The 17,614-nt window shown below is 42.3% G+C and overlaps 1 protein-coding gene across 5 annotated transcripts in view; it reads left to right on the forward strand.

Annotated features, from left to right (window-relative positions):
• pde4a.S (phosphodiesterase 4A S homeolog) overlaps positions 1 to 2,937 on the forward strand; it is a 315,334-nt gene extending 312,397 nt beyond the window's left edge. For 4 of the 5 annotated variants that reach the window (XM_041587687.1, XM_041587688.1, XM_041587690.1 and 1 more), the window contains one exon: positions 1,164 to 2,937. In XM_041587687.1, coding sequence (XP_041443621.1) covers positions 1,164 to 1,553 — 390 coding nt within the window. In that variant the 3' untranslated portion in view covers positions 1,554 to 2,937. 5 annotated transcript variants of the gene reach the window in all.
• The last annotated feature ends 14,677 nt before the right edge of the window (positions 2,938 to 17,614 follow it).

Here is a 17,614-nt window from a genome sequence, read left to right on the forward strand (position 1 = left end):
TATATATATAGGGCCACCATCAGGGGGAACGGGGTACTGTTGTCCCGGGCCCGGATGATTTGGAGAGTTAAGGGGGGTCCGGCCGTGCTGTAATTACTTACATAGCTGGGCCCCTGCCATCAGTGAGCTACAGACTTGGGAAGGAAGGGCTGGGTGGAGCTCCGATGACTGCATCTTGCTTCCTGTGCTCTGATTCGCCATGAAGTGTAAGTCCCGGTAAAGCCGCATGGGGATTGGATGCGTAAAGTTTGAACCTCCCCTCTACTTTATCCAATTGCCATACGGCTTTACCGGGACTTACATTTCACTGGCGAATCAGAGCACAGGAAACTGAAGATACCGGCACCTGAGCTCCCTGGCTAAGGTAAGTGCAGTTTTCTTTTTTTCTTTTAACTTGTAGGGGCCCTGGTCAATTGTTTTTTTAAATAACTTAAAGACACAACTCTGTCTGTTAATTGGCTCATGTGACCTAACAAGTATGATTTGTTGGTGTGTTTGTGTGCACAGTGAATCGTACGATCCCAGGGGGCGGCCCCTATTTTTTAAAATGGCAATTTTCTATTTATGATTACCCAATAGCACATACTACTAGAAAAGTATATTATTATGAAAATGGTTTATTTACATGAAGCAGGATTTTACATATGAGCTGTTTTATGTGATATCTTTTTATAGAGACCTACATTGTTTGAGGGGTATAGTTTTCCTTTAACTTGTAGGGGCCCTGGCCAATTCTTTTTTTAAATAACTTTTAGGGGCCCTGGCCACTAATGCTTTTAAGGGGCCATGGTCACATGTTTTTTTTTTTTCTTTAACTTGTAGGAGGGTCCTGGTCACCAAAGTTATTTTTTTTTTTAACTTGCCAGGGGGCACTTAATGTTTTAACGCATGTGTGGCCTTCATACTGATGGGTGAGGGCAGGGCCCGGTGATTTCTGATGGCAGCCCTGTATATATATATATATATATATATGTGGCTTGAGGATCTAGTAGAATTTAGCTTGACCTTCTCAAGTCCAGGGGCACCAGTGATACATCAGAAGTCACCAGTTCAGCTTGAAGGTGTCCAGAGCTTCTGACCAGAAGCTGATATTGTTCTATAGCCTCTTATAAATCATTTCAGGTGACACATTCTTATGCATCTCCATTGTTGTTACATGGCAGGTGGGTTTTATCGATTACATTGTCCACCCGCTTTGGGAGACCTGGTCGGACCTCGTTCATCCAGACGCTCAAGATATCTTGGATACTTTAGAGGACAACCGAGACTGGTACCAAGGTATGATTCCACAGAGCCCCTCTCCACCACCCGACGACCCAGACAAGGACGAGGAGGCCTGCATCGAGAAGTTTCAGTTTGAGCTGACTTTGGAGGAGGAAGCGGAAGATTCCGACAAGGACAGGAACAGTGGTATTGAAGAAGAGGATGGTCACTGTTTGCACGAAGCAACTGAAATCCAAGAGTTAGAAGAAGAGTTTATGGCAATGCATGAAGGACAAACAGAACAAACAGACGTCTACTCAGACAACTCATCACCAGTAGAAGATTCATGAACTTTGTTCAAACAATAATTCTAAATATGATATATTATCACGAGAAACTATTTTACACGAGATCAAAAAAGTGTTTTTATTTCCTATTTATTTATTATTATTTTTTATTTCTATTTTGTTTTTGTACTCTCAAGGGGAACAAACACAATTACTGTAGATTCAGATACTTTTGCACAGAATAGGAGTTTGTTGCCATAAGAAAGTTACAACACACTCTAGAAAAAACAAACTGTAACTTATCATTCGTTTTTTTCTTCACCTTCAAACGGATGCAACCAGGAAAAAAAAACCCCCAGTCCATTTCTATTTTTTGCCCTCGCTTCAATAAGCCATTTTTTTCCCCCAAAAAGTAAATGTATTGACTAGGGTTTTCTTTTTTTGAAGTTGGGTGGACTGCCTTTTTTTTCCATTTCTTTTGGACACGTAGAACATTGGCCATGCAAAAAACAAAAACATCATCTCATGCCACCAAGCTGTTTCCACGCCTTTGGATAGTCTAAAAGTAGTCGGAATATGACAGTGGAAAGGGTGTGCCTTTTATATAAATGTATTTCTGTCTGATTCTGTGCGATGAAAGGAGCTTCAACCTTCTGAGATGTTTCTACAGAGGATATTGGAGCCAACAAACCAATACCTTATGGAATCTGCAATTTGCTGCCTGAAAGGAGGGGTCGTACCTTTCAACCACTATTTACACTGTCACGGAATAAGAATCTACAGGATCCAGCAAAGACACTTTTTTGGTTTAAAAAAAAAAGAAAGAAAGAAAAGTAATATTTTATTTGTCGATATCTCTTGACTTAGATATAATATATATTTTCTAAATGCTCTTAAGATATTGCTCATCTCTTGTAACGGAGTCAGCATTAATGCCATCGTTTTACTAAGGGAGTAACGAGTGGAAATATTAACGTAGACGCCACTTGCAGTTCATCTAAAAGTCTTCCTCTCTCTTCTTTTCTTTCATTTGCACATTCTGGCAATACACGAGCATGATGGAGCCCATGTCCATATTAGAGTCTGCACCCCAGTGTTTAGGCATTGAGTCTGACTGTATGTTGTGATTTTAGCTACATATATATATATATATATATATATATATATATATATATATATATATATATATATATATATATATATATATATATATATATATATATATATATATATATATATATGAGAATATCAATTTGGCTGTTTGATGAAAAACCCCAGAAGAACAACAATGAGAATTCATGGAGCAGAGTTATCAAAATTCAAAATGTCAAGTTTTTTATTTAGTAATGTATGCTGATTTATGGAAATACACCTAAAGGAGAAGGAAAGCTACCGAAGCAGTTTATTACCAATAGTTTAGCCACAATAGTACAAGCTATAACACTATATTTATTGTGCAGAATGCTTTACCAGCTTAAGAATCTATCTCTGCTTGTTTAGGATAGCAGCTGCCATATTAGTTTGGTGTGAACAAACTGAGCATGCTCAAGCCCTAGCCCTGGAGGTTTAAGCTGAAAACAGGAAGTCTGATACAGAAGCCCATGAGTACACAATAGAAGGAAAGAAATGTGCTGTTTCTTTTGACTCAGAGCAGCATTACTTTGAGGGTTTACTGGTGTATTTATATAGACCTTTCTGATAAAGCTTACTTAGTTTTAACTCGGAATGCACCGAATCCACTATTTTAGATTCAGCCGAACCCTTCGTGAAAGATTCAGGCGAATACCGAATTCGGTTGTAAGGGGAAAAAATTTTACTTCCTTGTTTTGTGACAAAAAGTCCAGAGATTTCCCTCCCCGCCCCTTATTTGCATATGCAAATTCGAATTTGGTTCGGCCGAATCTGAATCCTGCTGAAAAAGGCCAAATCCCCAACCAGATCCTGGATTTGGCGCATCCCTAGTTTTATCCTTTCCTTCTCCTTTAAAACCCTGAAAACATAATTGGGCTGCATTAAGATCACATTCCACCCTACAATTTACAGTCAATCATCCCAATTTAAAATTGATTTAAATGAATAATAATTTGTAGTTTTACAATACAGCTCCCGTTGAATTCCAGCTTTTAGCTGACAATTTTTTTTTGAGTTTTCCAGTCTTTTTCGCTTAATGAAAACTCATTGTGGTAAAAAATCTAATTTGAATGTTGATAAATCTGCCCCTTATCAGTTTATTCACAATAGAAGAGAAATATTGTTTCGATGAGTTGCCTTTGCTTTTTTGTGCCGATATGCCGACTAAATTCTCACATTGATGGTTCTTTGTTGGTTACTATTGGGCATTGAGTAGAATCATGTAGAATCAGGGTGTTGCTACAATAACTGAGCCGCATTTGTCTAATGGTGGGGACATTTGGCTGGAATACAGGGTCGGACACAGGAGAGATATTTGCAACCTTGAATTCTAATGTGTAGGATTCTCTGAAAGGGGTGAATGTATTGGGACAATACTCTGCGCTCATTGGCTCGTCTCATCGCAACATTTTCACTACCCGGTATATAGAAATGTTTGAAAACTTAACAACACATTGTGGATGTGAACTCTCTCTCCTATAGATACAAACCACAACAAAGATTCCTATTGTCTCATATTCTTCTTCCTTAGGGTGAAGCCACATGGAGAGCTCTGTGTGTCTCCACCCTCAGAATGAGACCTCTGTATAACTGAATGTTTCTTCCTTGAAGTTGGATCATTCAGACTATGGCTGCCAGAGAGAGAACATTCACTCATGGGCTTCGGATACATCTGCCTTACGCTGTCTCGGGGGGATCCAGTTGTTCAGCCCATGGGTTCAAAGTTCAGATCGAATATAGTTTTGGCCACAGCCACGTAGCACCTGCCACCGATCCGACTGTAATGACATTACACAAAAAGAGGGACACTTCAGGGCTGGCCAGTGACAACCCAAAAATGCAGAAGAATATGCTCAGCAGACTAGGGATGCACCGAATACACTATTTTGGATTCGGTCGAACCCCCGAATCCTTTGTGATTCGGCCGGATACTGAACCAAATCATATGCAAATTAGGGATGGGAAGGGGAAAACATTTTTTACTTCCTTGTTTTGTGACAAAAAGTCACGCGATTTCCCTCCCCTAATTTGCATATGTAAATTCAGATTAGGTTCGGCCGGGCAGAAGGATTCAGCCGAATCCGAATCCTGCTAAAAAAGGCCGAATCCCGACCCAAATCCTGGATTCAATGCATCCCTACAGCAGACCAGCAGAGCATGGGTCAGATTTACTAGAGAGCGAGGTGGCTAACGCTAGAGACAATTCACTAGCATTGCCACCCACAGGGACATCGGCCAACCACTAACAGACGCAAGCACTAATTCTCTAGCAAACCAGACCATCACTAGGGATGTAGCGAACCGCCAATAATGTGTTCGCGAACGCCGTTCGCGAACAACGGCAAAAAATGCGAACAGTTCGCGAACAGTTCGCGAACTTCGAACATCCGAAAATCGTTCGATTCGAACGATCGAAGGATTTTAATCGTTCGATCGAACGATTTTCGTTCGAATCGAACGAAAATCGTTCGATTTTAGCGACCGAATGGTCGAATGGTCGAACGATTTTGACGCGAACGTCGCGCGACGTTCGCGAACTTGCGGCGGACGCGAACAGCCGATGTTCGCGCGAACAAGTTCGCCGCAGAACAGTCCGCGACATCCCTAACCATCACTAGCGCAGTTTCAGACCCTATCGCCAGGCGTATTTTCACTCCTCCGAACAGGGGCGCTCCACCAATGAAGCGGGATAGGCTGCAAAAGTCCTAACTAGGGATGCACGAAAGATTCGGCCGAATACCGAACCGAATCCTAATTTGCATATGCAAACGGATGGGAAGGGGAAAACATTTTTTACTTCCTTGTTTTGTGACAAAAAGTCACGTGATTTCCCTCCCCACCCCTAATTTGCATATACAAATTAGGCGTAGGGTTTGGTTCGGCCGGGCAGAAGGATTCGGCTGAATCCCGAACCGAATCCTGGATTCGGTGCATCCCTAGTCCTAACTAAGACTTTTTTTTGGGTAACTGTTTTTCTCCAGACATTTCATAACATATGGAACATTCAGTTTACAGTGGGCTCATGTGTAGGGAATTATATTAACTCTCTTGTCTTTATTAAGGTTCCCTGGACTTGTGTAATATAAACCCGTAACTTAAACCATTTGCAGCAACATTTATAATAAAGACGTCCGTATAACTTTAAATTTCCCTCCCTATGCAAACTGATCTGAGCGCAAGATCACTAGTGAATTTCCGGTAGGCACAAATGAACGTTAGCGAATCTTCTCTATGAAATACTCGCACTGCCGAAGTAACGCTAGCGAAAAGTCACCAGCGTTCGATGCCCGGGCGAAACTTTGCATTTTAGTGAATTAGCGTAGTCTTAGCGCATTTGCGCCTGGTTGAGGGGTGCGAAGCTGACGCTGGTGAAAATTCGCCCGTTAGTGAATCTTCCCTCAAATGTTTTGTCTGAATATAGAAGAGTCTGTAACATCAGATGCTGAGGGGCATCAAGAGAGAGAAGGTTTGGGAATGACCTTATTGTTCCAAGTGTCCTCAGCTTACGTTCTGCCTTTTACAACTTCGTCATCGTCTCTAGAAACGTCTTTGATGTCTATTTGTACATTTGTCCTTGGTGGAGAAGGTTTAGGAGAATAAACAGGGTCCTTTTTTTTATTGTTTCTTATTTTTAATGGCATTTTACAGTTATTTGTTTTCCTGCTCTTGGTTTGAGCCTGAGCTCGTAGCCTTCCAAAGAACGACATAGTGAAGAAGGGTGCGGCGGGGAGAACGCTGCCAAGTTCTCAAACAAAGGCCTGAGAGACAATGTTACTGCCGCTGGCGCAATGTTGCTTTTAAAAAAATGTCATTTTCCAGCTCATAAAAAGAGGTGGGAAAGAGAGAGAGAGAGAGAGACGCTTCTACTCTATAACCGGAGAATGAGGCATAACACATAGAGTTGGCAGAGCACTCAGGAAGCATCGGATAACATTGCCAGGCCAACAAAGGGATATTCTTGCAGAACTGTGACCTCCCTTTTAGGCGAAAAGCAAGTGTAGCGTCGACACGATTAAAGATCAACTCTGAAAGGAGAATTGTTTTATATCGTTTTATGCCTGAATGTTCTATTAGTCCGTTACTTTTCAGACTTTGCAGTCGCAGGTGTGCGCAGTATCCAACTGTCACAAACCAACTTGTGCAGAATGTGTCCATGATTTTTCATACTTTTTAAAAATGATTTATTAGTTTGGGGCATCTGCTTCTAATTGGGTGATGTGCTTTACAGTTTGCCTTTTTGTGCACTCAGTGTTATGTTTCGGAGGAGCAGTATGGAGGAGATCACGTCGCTCTATGAGCAGATGTTTAGACGTAGGAAGGTCCTCTGTTGAGGCAAAGTATCTCATGAATGATGGTGGAGGCAGCACAGAATCTATTGGCAAAAATGTTCAAATCCATGTGTCATATCCATATTTATAACATTCGGTGTATATTTAGGATTCAGTGGAGGCGCAGTAAAAAAAGCCATTAGAGCGATTGATTTCATAGGATCCATCAACAGTGCAAGTTCTCCAGATATTTACAAAGATCAAGACAGAGGTTCCCTTACTGGTCACTTTGCTCTTTGGTCGCCTAAAGCCAGTGGACAGGAGCCGCCTGAAGGCCAATCAGTGTGTGATTCAAGGTTAATATTTATTTGTCTGACTAGGAAGCCCATTGTAAGGGTCAGGGCACATGCTCAGATTCAGGGAGATAAGTCGCTCGGTGACAAATCTCCTCTTCTTTGGGCGACTAATCTCCTCGAACTGCCTTCCCGCCGGCTAGAATGTGAAATTCGGGCAGGATGGCACTCGGAGCGATTTGTTTTCTGAAGTTGCCTCATGAGGAAACTTCAGAAAACGAATTACTCCGAGTGCCATCCTGCCCGAATTTCACATTCTAACCGGCGGGAAGGCAGTTCGAGGAGATTAGTCGCCCAAAGAAGAGGAGATTTGTTGCCAGGTGACTACTGAATCTGCCTGTGTGCCCTGACCCTAAGGTGAGTTGGGGCAAAGCTTGGGCTCCTCCATGTTATTCTAGATATTTATAAACATGATTTCTTAAGACAATGTTTTCTCTGACCAAGTTGCTTTACCACAGGAGGGGCCTGAACCCAAAAAGTCTGAGACGTTGGGGTTAAGAGAATGGGGGTGCCTATATTAACTAGTGCCGAGTCCTAATAACGGTGAAAGATATTGGTGTCGTACATAAAGTCCTGCTACTAATGTACGTTTCCGTTTCTTTATACCGTTTTCCTTTTGTTGCTCTCTGTAGCCCAGGGTGATATATTCCCCAACATAATAAACTCAAGGGCTTTTGGGAAGCATTAAATATCAATACATGTTTGAGAGTGGGAAGGAATCGTTGAGCTAAAGTTCTTATCACTGGCACTAGAGATGGTCTCACTCGTGTGTCAACTCCAGGGAGTCAGTTGGGAAACAGAAAAGTTGTGGTTGGTGAGTCTGGAATAGGATACAGGTCCCACCAGCAGAGTTTTCTTTTTACTGACTGGCTTTTGTAATATGTACGTGGTCAGTAACACAAACCTGAGCTCAGATTTGTGCAGTTTGGCTTGAAATTCGGCCAGTGCATCGACATCTTTACAAACACTGACGTCAGACGATTTCTCTTACGCCGGCCGATAACCGAGGCTGCCAACTCTGACGCTTGTACAACACTGTGAATTGCACCCAGACAGCAACGATACCAACGATACGGAGCAATCGCGGCTTTGAGCTTTAGCCTATCGACATTCAACAATGTTCAACTGCAAACCATCTGGTCTGTATAACTAGGAGTGATGTTGAGTAAGAGCTTGGAAGCTGCTGGAAGAACAAACCTAATGATTATATGATCTGAAACGTCACCAAACGAGGGGACCTCTCCCTAATTGAGCCGATTGTGAATGAATCTCGTCTGTAATCCGCCCAGTGCTCCGTTCTATGGTTTTATTTGCACATGAGGAAAATGTGGCATTTTATACCCAATAAGAGACGAATAATAACGAGTGTGTAACGAGCTCGGATCTACTGGCAAAACTCTGCTTGTGCCTCTGCCTCAAACCGACTCGTGTCCACTCCAGAGAAAGTCATTAGTGCAGAGTTAATTGCGCTCATTAAGTAATGTCCTTCCCAGGTTCAGAATTTCATATAAATCAATGTCGCGTGTGAGATGTACAATACCTTTCTGAATCCCGTTATAACGAGAGTATCGTGCAGTATTTCCTGACTTTTTCTTTCCCTTCAGTATTTGCCTTCAGTGTCCCCATTATTCGCAGGATTGTTCATTCTTCGCTGGATCACCTTCTCGTGAAGCAATAGGGGTGTCTGCATGTGTCGTACCAACGGGAAAATACAGTGTTATTGGGTGATGTCTGTAAATATCCCACAAATGATAGATCTGCTTTTACCAGTGACCGAAACAGCTGAGGAATGTAAGCTCCTTGTACCAGTCTGGGATATAATTGCTGAAGGGCTATATATATATATATATATACAGTATCTTCACAGTCCAGACTAATAGTAGGGATGCACCGGATCCACTCTTTTGGATTCAGCCGAGACCCCGAATCCTTTGCAAAAGTTTTGGCCGAATACCGAACTGAATCCGAATCCTAAATTTCATTTACAAATTAGGGGTGAAAGGGGAAAACATTTTTTACTTCCTTCTTTTCTGACAAAAGGTCACAATTTACCCCCCGGACCTAATTTGAATATGCAAATTCAGTTCGGCCGGACGGAATGATACGGCTGAATCCTGCTCAAAAAGGCAGATTCCTGGCCGAATCCCAAACCGATTCCTGGATTGGCCGCATCCCTAATTAATAGTAAATTGTAACATTAGCCAGTATAATAATCTGCTGCAAGACTGGATCTCTCTGCGAGGAAAGCTCACCATGATGCTTCTCGCTGTTACGTTCTGTGTCTCTGAGATGTTCTCACTGACTGCGGCTGATGTTGAACAGTCCTCTTTATGGTACGTTTGACTCGTTGAAGCTTTGGGAGTAGGACTGGTACCATCGCTTTCTAGCAGTGTCGGACTGGGACACCAGAAAACCTTAGATCACCGTCCTACTATCAGAACTACTTTTACTCTTCTCCTTGCTCAGGCGCTTTATTGTCCAAGTCAGTTTTCTTTAAAGGATAAGTAAACCTTTAAAATAAGTAAATGTAAAACGGATGAGGAGGCTATTCTAAGCACTTTTGTCATTTACATTATTTATTTATTTTCTTTTGATTCCAAGATATTAAGGGATACATGTGCTGTTAATATGAATGGATTTTTGAATTTTCATTACACGTTTCCTTTACTGTATTTATCCATATTTGGGTCTCCAGGAGACTTCTACTTTTCCAATTTTGTGTTATTAACTTTTTAGCCAAGAACAGTGTTTCTTGGAGAAATATTCTTGTGTATTGATTGGGAACATTAGGGCCCAGTATGTTAAGTAGGCAGGTCTTAGGTGTTCTAGGTAGAGTCCTGCGCGGGTCCATTTTTTGGAACCTGTTCCCGACCCGTACCCACATTCTGACCCACTACCCGACCCGCAAGTACCTTATCCGCAACCCGTACCTGCGCCGCGCTGACCATCAAGAATCAGGAAGTGCTGTCATTGTAAACCGGAAGTGACATCATCAGATGTAGGCGTGATCAGGGAAAAAAAGGAGTAAAACAGGAAGTGCTGTCATTGTAACCCGGAAGTGATATCATCGGAACAAAAGGAGTAAAACAGGAAGTGCTCTCATTGTAAACCAGAAGTGACATTATCAGAAGTAGGCGTGGTCAGAAAAATCGCTATTTAGTAGACCCGTGACCCACAAACCCGCAGAGCCGATGTCCCGCGTCTATACCCGCACCCGAAACGTCTAGCCGCAACCCACAGGGTACCGCAGGTTTTTGCGGGTATCCCGTGGGTACCCGACCCGCTGCAGGACTCTAGTTCTAGGTCGAGTAATATCCATGGTGTTATCTTGTTTAATACTGCTGCTGCCCAGTAAGGTTTAATATCATTACATTCCCATAACACATGTACCAATGTAGCTCCTTCCACTGTACATCTATTACATACTTCTGATATGTTGGGGTTCATCGGATGAAGTGGGGTGAGGTTTGCCCTATGCAATACATATAGTTGGACCATTCTTAGTCTATAATACACTGAGACTACCTGGGGGATTTCATAGCTTCTCATCCTCGTCCAATATGATGTTCACTGCTAATTCCCTAATTTCCTAATCAGAATAACATCAGAGCAGTCTCTTTCTTTCTCCTGACAACTTCCTTGACTACTTGGTGGTCAGACTGGTGGGAAACTGACCAGCAGGTGGCGCTGTTGTAACAAAATTCATTCATATTAACAGCACATGTATCCCTTAATATCTTGGAATAGAAAGAAAATAAATAAAGAATGTAAATGACAAAAGTGCTTAGAATAGCCCCCTCAGTGATTTATTTATTTTAAAGGTTTACTTATCCTTTAAATTGTGGGTTCTCAGTCCAACCCTTCCTCCAGTACTTCTGTCCTTCCACCGGGTTCTCCTGTTTATTCTCATACAGAACCAATGAATGATCATAAAATAGGCCCAATGTTGAGCAGCAGGAGGGCCGACCTGGAGTTTTCCCGGTATCCCAGTCCGACGCTGATTCCGACAGTGAAGACTTCCGAACATGATAACAAATTATTAGGATGTTTTTTTAATATCAATATTAAATTGCAGAGCTTTTGGTGCGTCCTAATTAGATGTCATTTTCTTTCCTCCTGTTTCTTGTCTAATGTCAGTTTATTTTCCTCCCGTCTCTTATTGGGTGTAAAGAGAATCGTGGGATCCTGATCCGTTTTTTGGTGGGTGACTAATAATAATAATAATGATATGAAATGCCATTTCTGCACACAGTACTGTAGCAATTGATTTCTATTTTAGCCATTGTTTATTAATTAACTCCTTCAGCGCCGGGGGCCTTTTCCGGAGCTGCTTGGAGTTTGTCCCCCTAACTCTGCTGGAAGAGGTATCGTCTCCTCAGTCCAGCGGTGAAGGGGTTAAGCCTCAATCAAAACCTTTCGATGCTTCTTGTACAGTTTTTCATTTCCCCTCCCCCTTCCTTTTTCTTATGCTTTCACACGTGGTTGGTTTTCAACGAAAATAAATACATTTAAAAAAAAAAAAAAATAGAAAAAAAAATATAAGATTTAAAAATGTTGAATTCTCCTTTTTTTTTGTACATACTGTAATGTTATAAGATTGTAAATTATTCTATGAGTAAGCGCCTCGCGGGGTGCGAGTACCGTCAATGCTCCTGGTGAGACATATTAGCTGCATTCTCTGTATATTTATATGGTGTAATATAGACCAATTGCAAATTGTAGAGTTGTTCTTTCTCAGATTGTTGTATCACATTGTTCTCTGTAGCAAATCATGAATTACAGCTTCTGAGTCATTAATATGAGCTTGTGTCTGTGTCATCTTCTCAATCGCCGCACACCCGCGCTCTTCTCATCTGCAGCAGAGACAGTCCGACTGGGGTATTAGGGACTGTCAGCTAAAGGGCCCACCAGCCATGGAGGCAGGGTCAGACTGGGGGGCCCATTGGAGCTGCTGTTTACCACTGGCTCCCACTGCTGCAGAGCCCACAACACCCCACCCTGGCGCGTCACCAATCTGCTGAGCACATGCACTTCTGCACCGGCGCACACACGCACTATGTTTTATGGCAATTGCAGCAGGAAGTGTATGAAAATTACGACCCTGCCCCCGGCGTGCATGCAAGAATCTGGCGCATATGATTATCGCGCGCAATGGAGCACAGGAGCACTGGGGAGCTTTGAGTTCCTAGTGCTTTTTACAATGCGACTGGGCGGCATCCTGCCCCGAAAATGTTGCTGCCCTAGGCCTGGCCTCGCCACAAATCCGGGCCTGGGCCCACTGGTTTTTCCCGGTGTCCCGCCGGCCCAGTCCGAACCTGCATGGAGGCCCTTTAAAGAAGAAGGAAAGCTAACAAAGCAGTTTATTTCTAATAGAGTAGCCACAATAGTACAACTATACCACTATCATTATTCTGTAGAATGCTTTTCCATACGTGAGTAAACAGCTCTGTTTGTTTAGGATAGCAGCTGCCATATTAGCTTGGCGTGACCACTTCCTGACAGAGTCTCTCCCTGCTCACTCATAGCTCTGGGCTCAGATTACAGCAGGGAGGGGAGGTGGGAGAGAGGAGCAAACTGAGCATGCTCAAGCCCTAGCCCTGGAGGTTTATGCTGAAAACAGGAAGTCTGATACAGAAGCCCATGAGTACACAATAGAAGGAAAGAAATGTGGTGTTTCGTTTGACAGAGGACTCAGAGCAACATTACTTTGTGGGTTTACTGGTGTATTTATATAGACCTTTATGATAAAGTTTTCTTAGTTTTAGCCTTTCTTTCTCCTTTAAGAAGCAATGTCTATAGTTGATTTATAGTCAAATTGATAAAACTTATTTAAAGGAGATGGAATAGTATTTTACATTTGGGGGTGCCAAAAGTTAGGCACCCCCAAGTGACTACTTTAACTTACCTGACACCCCGGGCCGGTGCTCCTATCAGCAGAAAACTGCACCAGCCTGAGGTTATACCAGTGAGCATCACGGAGTCATCCTCTTTCTTCTTCCTTATTCTTCGCACCGCTGCGCATTGGAGTGAAAAGTGAACTTTAACTAAAAAGACGACTATATTCGTTCTACTGCGCATGCGTCTGCCCTGGGAAATTTGAAAAATGATGGAGCCGGAAGAGGATGGCTCCGTGGTGCTCACTGGTATAACCCCGGGCTGGTGCAGTTTTCTGCTGATAGGAGCACCGAGCCGGGGTGTCAGGTAAGTAAAAGTCTAACTTTTGGCACCCCCAAGTGTAAAATACTATTCCATTTCCAGGGGTGTAACTAGAGGAATCAACCCTGCGGCTGGGGCCCAGGAGATATAGGGGCCCCATGAGACCCTAATTCATATACAGTTTCAATAAATATTGGTAAAACAGTTCAACCTCTAGACATTTTGGGGGCCTGAAAATGAATTTGCTGTGGGGCCCCGTGATATCTGGTTACACCACTGCCTTTAACACTCTTGAAGTATTAGTATTACACAATATTAGTATTACACAAATGGGGTTATTTATCAAAATCTGACATTTTCTCTCTGTTTTCTGAAAACCACTCCACAAACCCAAATCCACAAAGACCTGTTCACTATTTAGCAACACCTTGTCACCAACATTTCTTGTGCTGGAAAAGACTCGATAAAAATCTGAACTCGTACATTGTTTTCGGATTTGTCGCTGAAGACTAACGCAGAATCTTCGGGATTACGTGTGCTTTACGGTTACGTGTGCTTTACTGTCACGTGTGTTTTACGGTTACGTGTGCTTTACGGTTACGTGTGCTTTACGGTTACGTGTGCTTTACGGTTACGTGTGCTTTACGGTTACCGTCGCTTGATCCTGCTACAGCTTTCTCAGCTATTTCCCAGCTCTTTTGTGCGGCTTTATTTAACAGTAAAGCACATGGTCACAATGGAAATGTCCTCCTTCCTGGGGAGGTTGTTGTTGTTTTGGCGGCTGCAGAATTATTATGAGAAAGTAAAGCTCTGGAGCCTGAATGTCATTTATAAGCAATGGGAACAGCAGAAGAGATGGACCAACAATTCCAATTAGAAGCTTTTCGGCAGCTCCCCAGCGCTGCAATCCACAAGGTCTCGACATTTCCATAAATCTTCCGTTTTCCTAAACTATAAGAGGTCTATTGAGTCAGCAAAGAAGCAGGAACAGTGCTAAATATCCATGTAATTCCCAGGAGACCTTCATTAGCCGCATGCACAAGCTGATTGGCCCAACTTTCTAATTAAACGTGCAGTTAATTATTATGGATTAAGGGGTTTGTGTGATTGGCCATTTGCACTTCATCCCAGCAACGAGCCAATGGGAAGGAAGAAAGAGAAAACTGTAACAGGAGACGTCGCTGAACCTTTTTTTTTGTAACGATGGAAAGAAATGTATTTGGCACAAGCAGATGATCCAGTACAGACACTGTCTTGTCTTTGTCTCCATCTAGTGGCAGAGACAAAGACTCGCTCAGATTCGGAGAGATTTAGTCACATGGCGATAGGTTGCCTCTTCTTCCGGGCGACTTATCTTCCTCAACTGCCTCCCGCTGGCGATTTTTAGCTGGCAAGAAAGCAGCTCGGGGAGATTAGTCGCCCGAAGAAGAGGAGATTTGTCGCCCAGTGACTAATGTCTCTGAATCTCACCGTGTGTCTCTGCCCTAAATGCCTGTTTTAACCAATTAATAGACTTTAGCTAAAGCAATATCAGCTTATCAGACAGTGCTCCCCAAACTTGTCTCATTCTAATGTGAGGTTTTCCATCTGACACACGAGGGACCACAAGTCTTCAGCAACTGGGAGCCACTAGTAGCACAAACCATCCCGGAATATAAAGCCGAATAATGACTCAATACTCCACATTGTACATAATTGGGCTCATTTAGCAACGGAAGTGCAAAGCACCAAAGAAATGGCCATGATTTCAGCCCAAAGACAGTCAGCAGCAATAGTCTGCGACTTGCACCCGATTCCGCAATAACGAGGCAAATCAACACCCACCTCAATTAAATGCGCTCAAGGTGCTGATTTGTTGATGTCAGTGTGGGGGCAAATCAGCTCAGGAATAATCTACGATCATTTGAATTCTATTTATGCCTCATAGGGGCAGATTTACTAAAAGGCAAAGAGATTAAAGATAGTGACTTTTCGCTGGCGTTGCCACCCGCAGGGACATCGTCAGTTCAGTGAAAAGAGACAGTCGCAGTGAAAGAGACCGTCACTATTGCTCATTCACACTCTATTGTCAGGCGACTTTTCACTCGGTGGAACGGCCGCAAATTCAAATTTTACTGAACGTTTCCTCTTTCGCCAGAGTTGACTTCACCCAAGTGCTAAAAAGAAGCTCCACCTCCTCAATCTTCTGTCACTTACATCATATCCTGTCTGCTAAATGCATTAACGTTCCAAAAACGCTGGCGACTTTCCTGAAGTGGAATTGGCTGCAAAAGTCCTAACAAACTTTTTTTGGGTAAGCGGTTTACTGCAGACATTTTCTAACATACGGAACATTGATTTTACAGTGGGCTCATGTGTAGGGAATTCTATTAACTCTCTTGTCTTTATTAAGGTTCCCTGGACACGTGTAATATAAACCGGTAACAAACCATTTGCAGCAACATTTATAATAAAGACGTCCGTATAACTTTAAATTACCCGCCCTATGCAAATTGACCGAATCGCAAGATCACTAGTGAATTTTCGGTAGTGAATCTTCTATATGATGTAAAGAGAGATATTCTGAGATAATTTGTAATTGGTTTTCATTTTTTATTATTTGTGGTTTTTGAGTTATTTGGCTTTTTATTCAGCAGCTTTGCAATTTGCAATTTAAGCAATCTGGTTGCTAGGGTCCAAATTCCCCTAGCAACCATGCATTGATTTAAATAAGAGACTGGAATGTGAATAAGAGAGGCCTGAATAGGAGGATCAGTAAAAAAAAAAAGTAATAACAATACATTTGTAGCTTTAGAGAGCATTTGTTATTTAAATAGGGTCAGAGACGGCCATTTGAAAGCTGCAAAGAGTCAGAAGGAAAAGGTAAATAACTATAAAACTATAAAAAATAAATAATGAAAACCAATTGAAAAGTTACTTAGAATTGCCCGTTTTATAACATACTAAAAGTTGCCTTAAAAGTGAACCATCCCTTTAAGGTCCCCATACACAGGCCAATATAAAGTGACAGATTAAGTTGGCAGTTTATTGTACAGTGTATGGGGCAGATTTAGATTGGGCAGGTTAGAAGTCCTATCGGATACTGCGGTTCGTTCATGCGTTCCTCAATGTGATCAGCCCCATATCACCCACCTCAAGGCGGCCTTTCGGGGGGAGATCCGCTCTTGTTTGGAAATGGCCACCTTTTAACCACGTTCCTGTTCTTGGTAGAAATAAACTGTCATTTGTCCCTGTGTGGCTGCAGCTCCAATAGTATAAGCACAAAGTAATGGACTGACACATGTAATTAAACATGTTTATATTGAAACCAGCGAGTTAAATTACAGGTGAATATATATCTGTACATTACACAAATGAGACGTGTGTGTCTGTATACAGATATTCATCTTTATACAGTATATATATATATATATATATATTAAATGCATCATTGGAGCTTCCAGAGAAACAAGTCGATACACCTGTTGAAATGTCATCAGCTGTACATAAATATGTGCCAGAAAGCAGCCAAGAAAAGAAGTAAATCAGGTGGGGGGTCCAGCTTAAGGGTTTATCATCAATGCTCCTATATAGGAAAGGTTTTTATAAAAACAAAGCATTTTGGGGCCCTTTTTCCATGTTCATCATTTTAAGATTGGGCATTTAATCCCATGTGCCACAAGCCTTACATTGCTGTGAGACTCCTGCATATGATGCTATTTGTAACATTAAAGGACCAGTAACATTAAAAAAATGTTAAAAAAATGTACTCGTACTTAACGATAAAAAAAAACACCAAGACACTTTTATCTTTAAATTTGCAAAGTCTTTATTAAGAAATAACTTACCGATTCTCCGCTTGTGCTCCTCTTAAGAAACGGCAACGATCCATCGTGCGGCGCTCGATTTCTCCTCCATGGCTATCGCCTATAGAAGGCAGGGAGGAGAAGTCGAGCGCCGCATGATGGATCGTTTCTGAAGAGGAGCGCTAAGTGTCTTAGTGTTTTTTTTTCCGTTATGTAGAAAAAAAATGTAAAAACTTTTTGTTACTGGTCCTTTAACACCCAAGTAAAAATGCACACAATAGAGTCGGACTGGCCCGGCGAAGTAAAGAGAAAAAAACCCACTGGCTCCCACCAGACCAGATACAGCTGGGGGGCCCGGGGGTGGCGTGGGGGCCCCTGTGGGTCCTGTGGATTTCGGGTCAGCCTACACATCACTAGACTCCCCTTTAAGT

Source organism: Xenopus laevis, chromosome 3S (genome assembly GCF_017654675.1).
Source record: "Xenopus laevis strain J_2021 chromosome 3S, Xenopus_laevis_v10.1, whole genome shotgun sequence".
Taxonomy (NCBI): Eukaryota; Metazoa; Chordata; class Amphibia; order Anura; family Pipidae; genus Xenopus; species Xenopus laevis.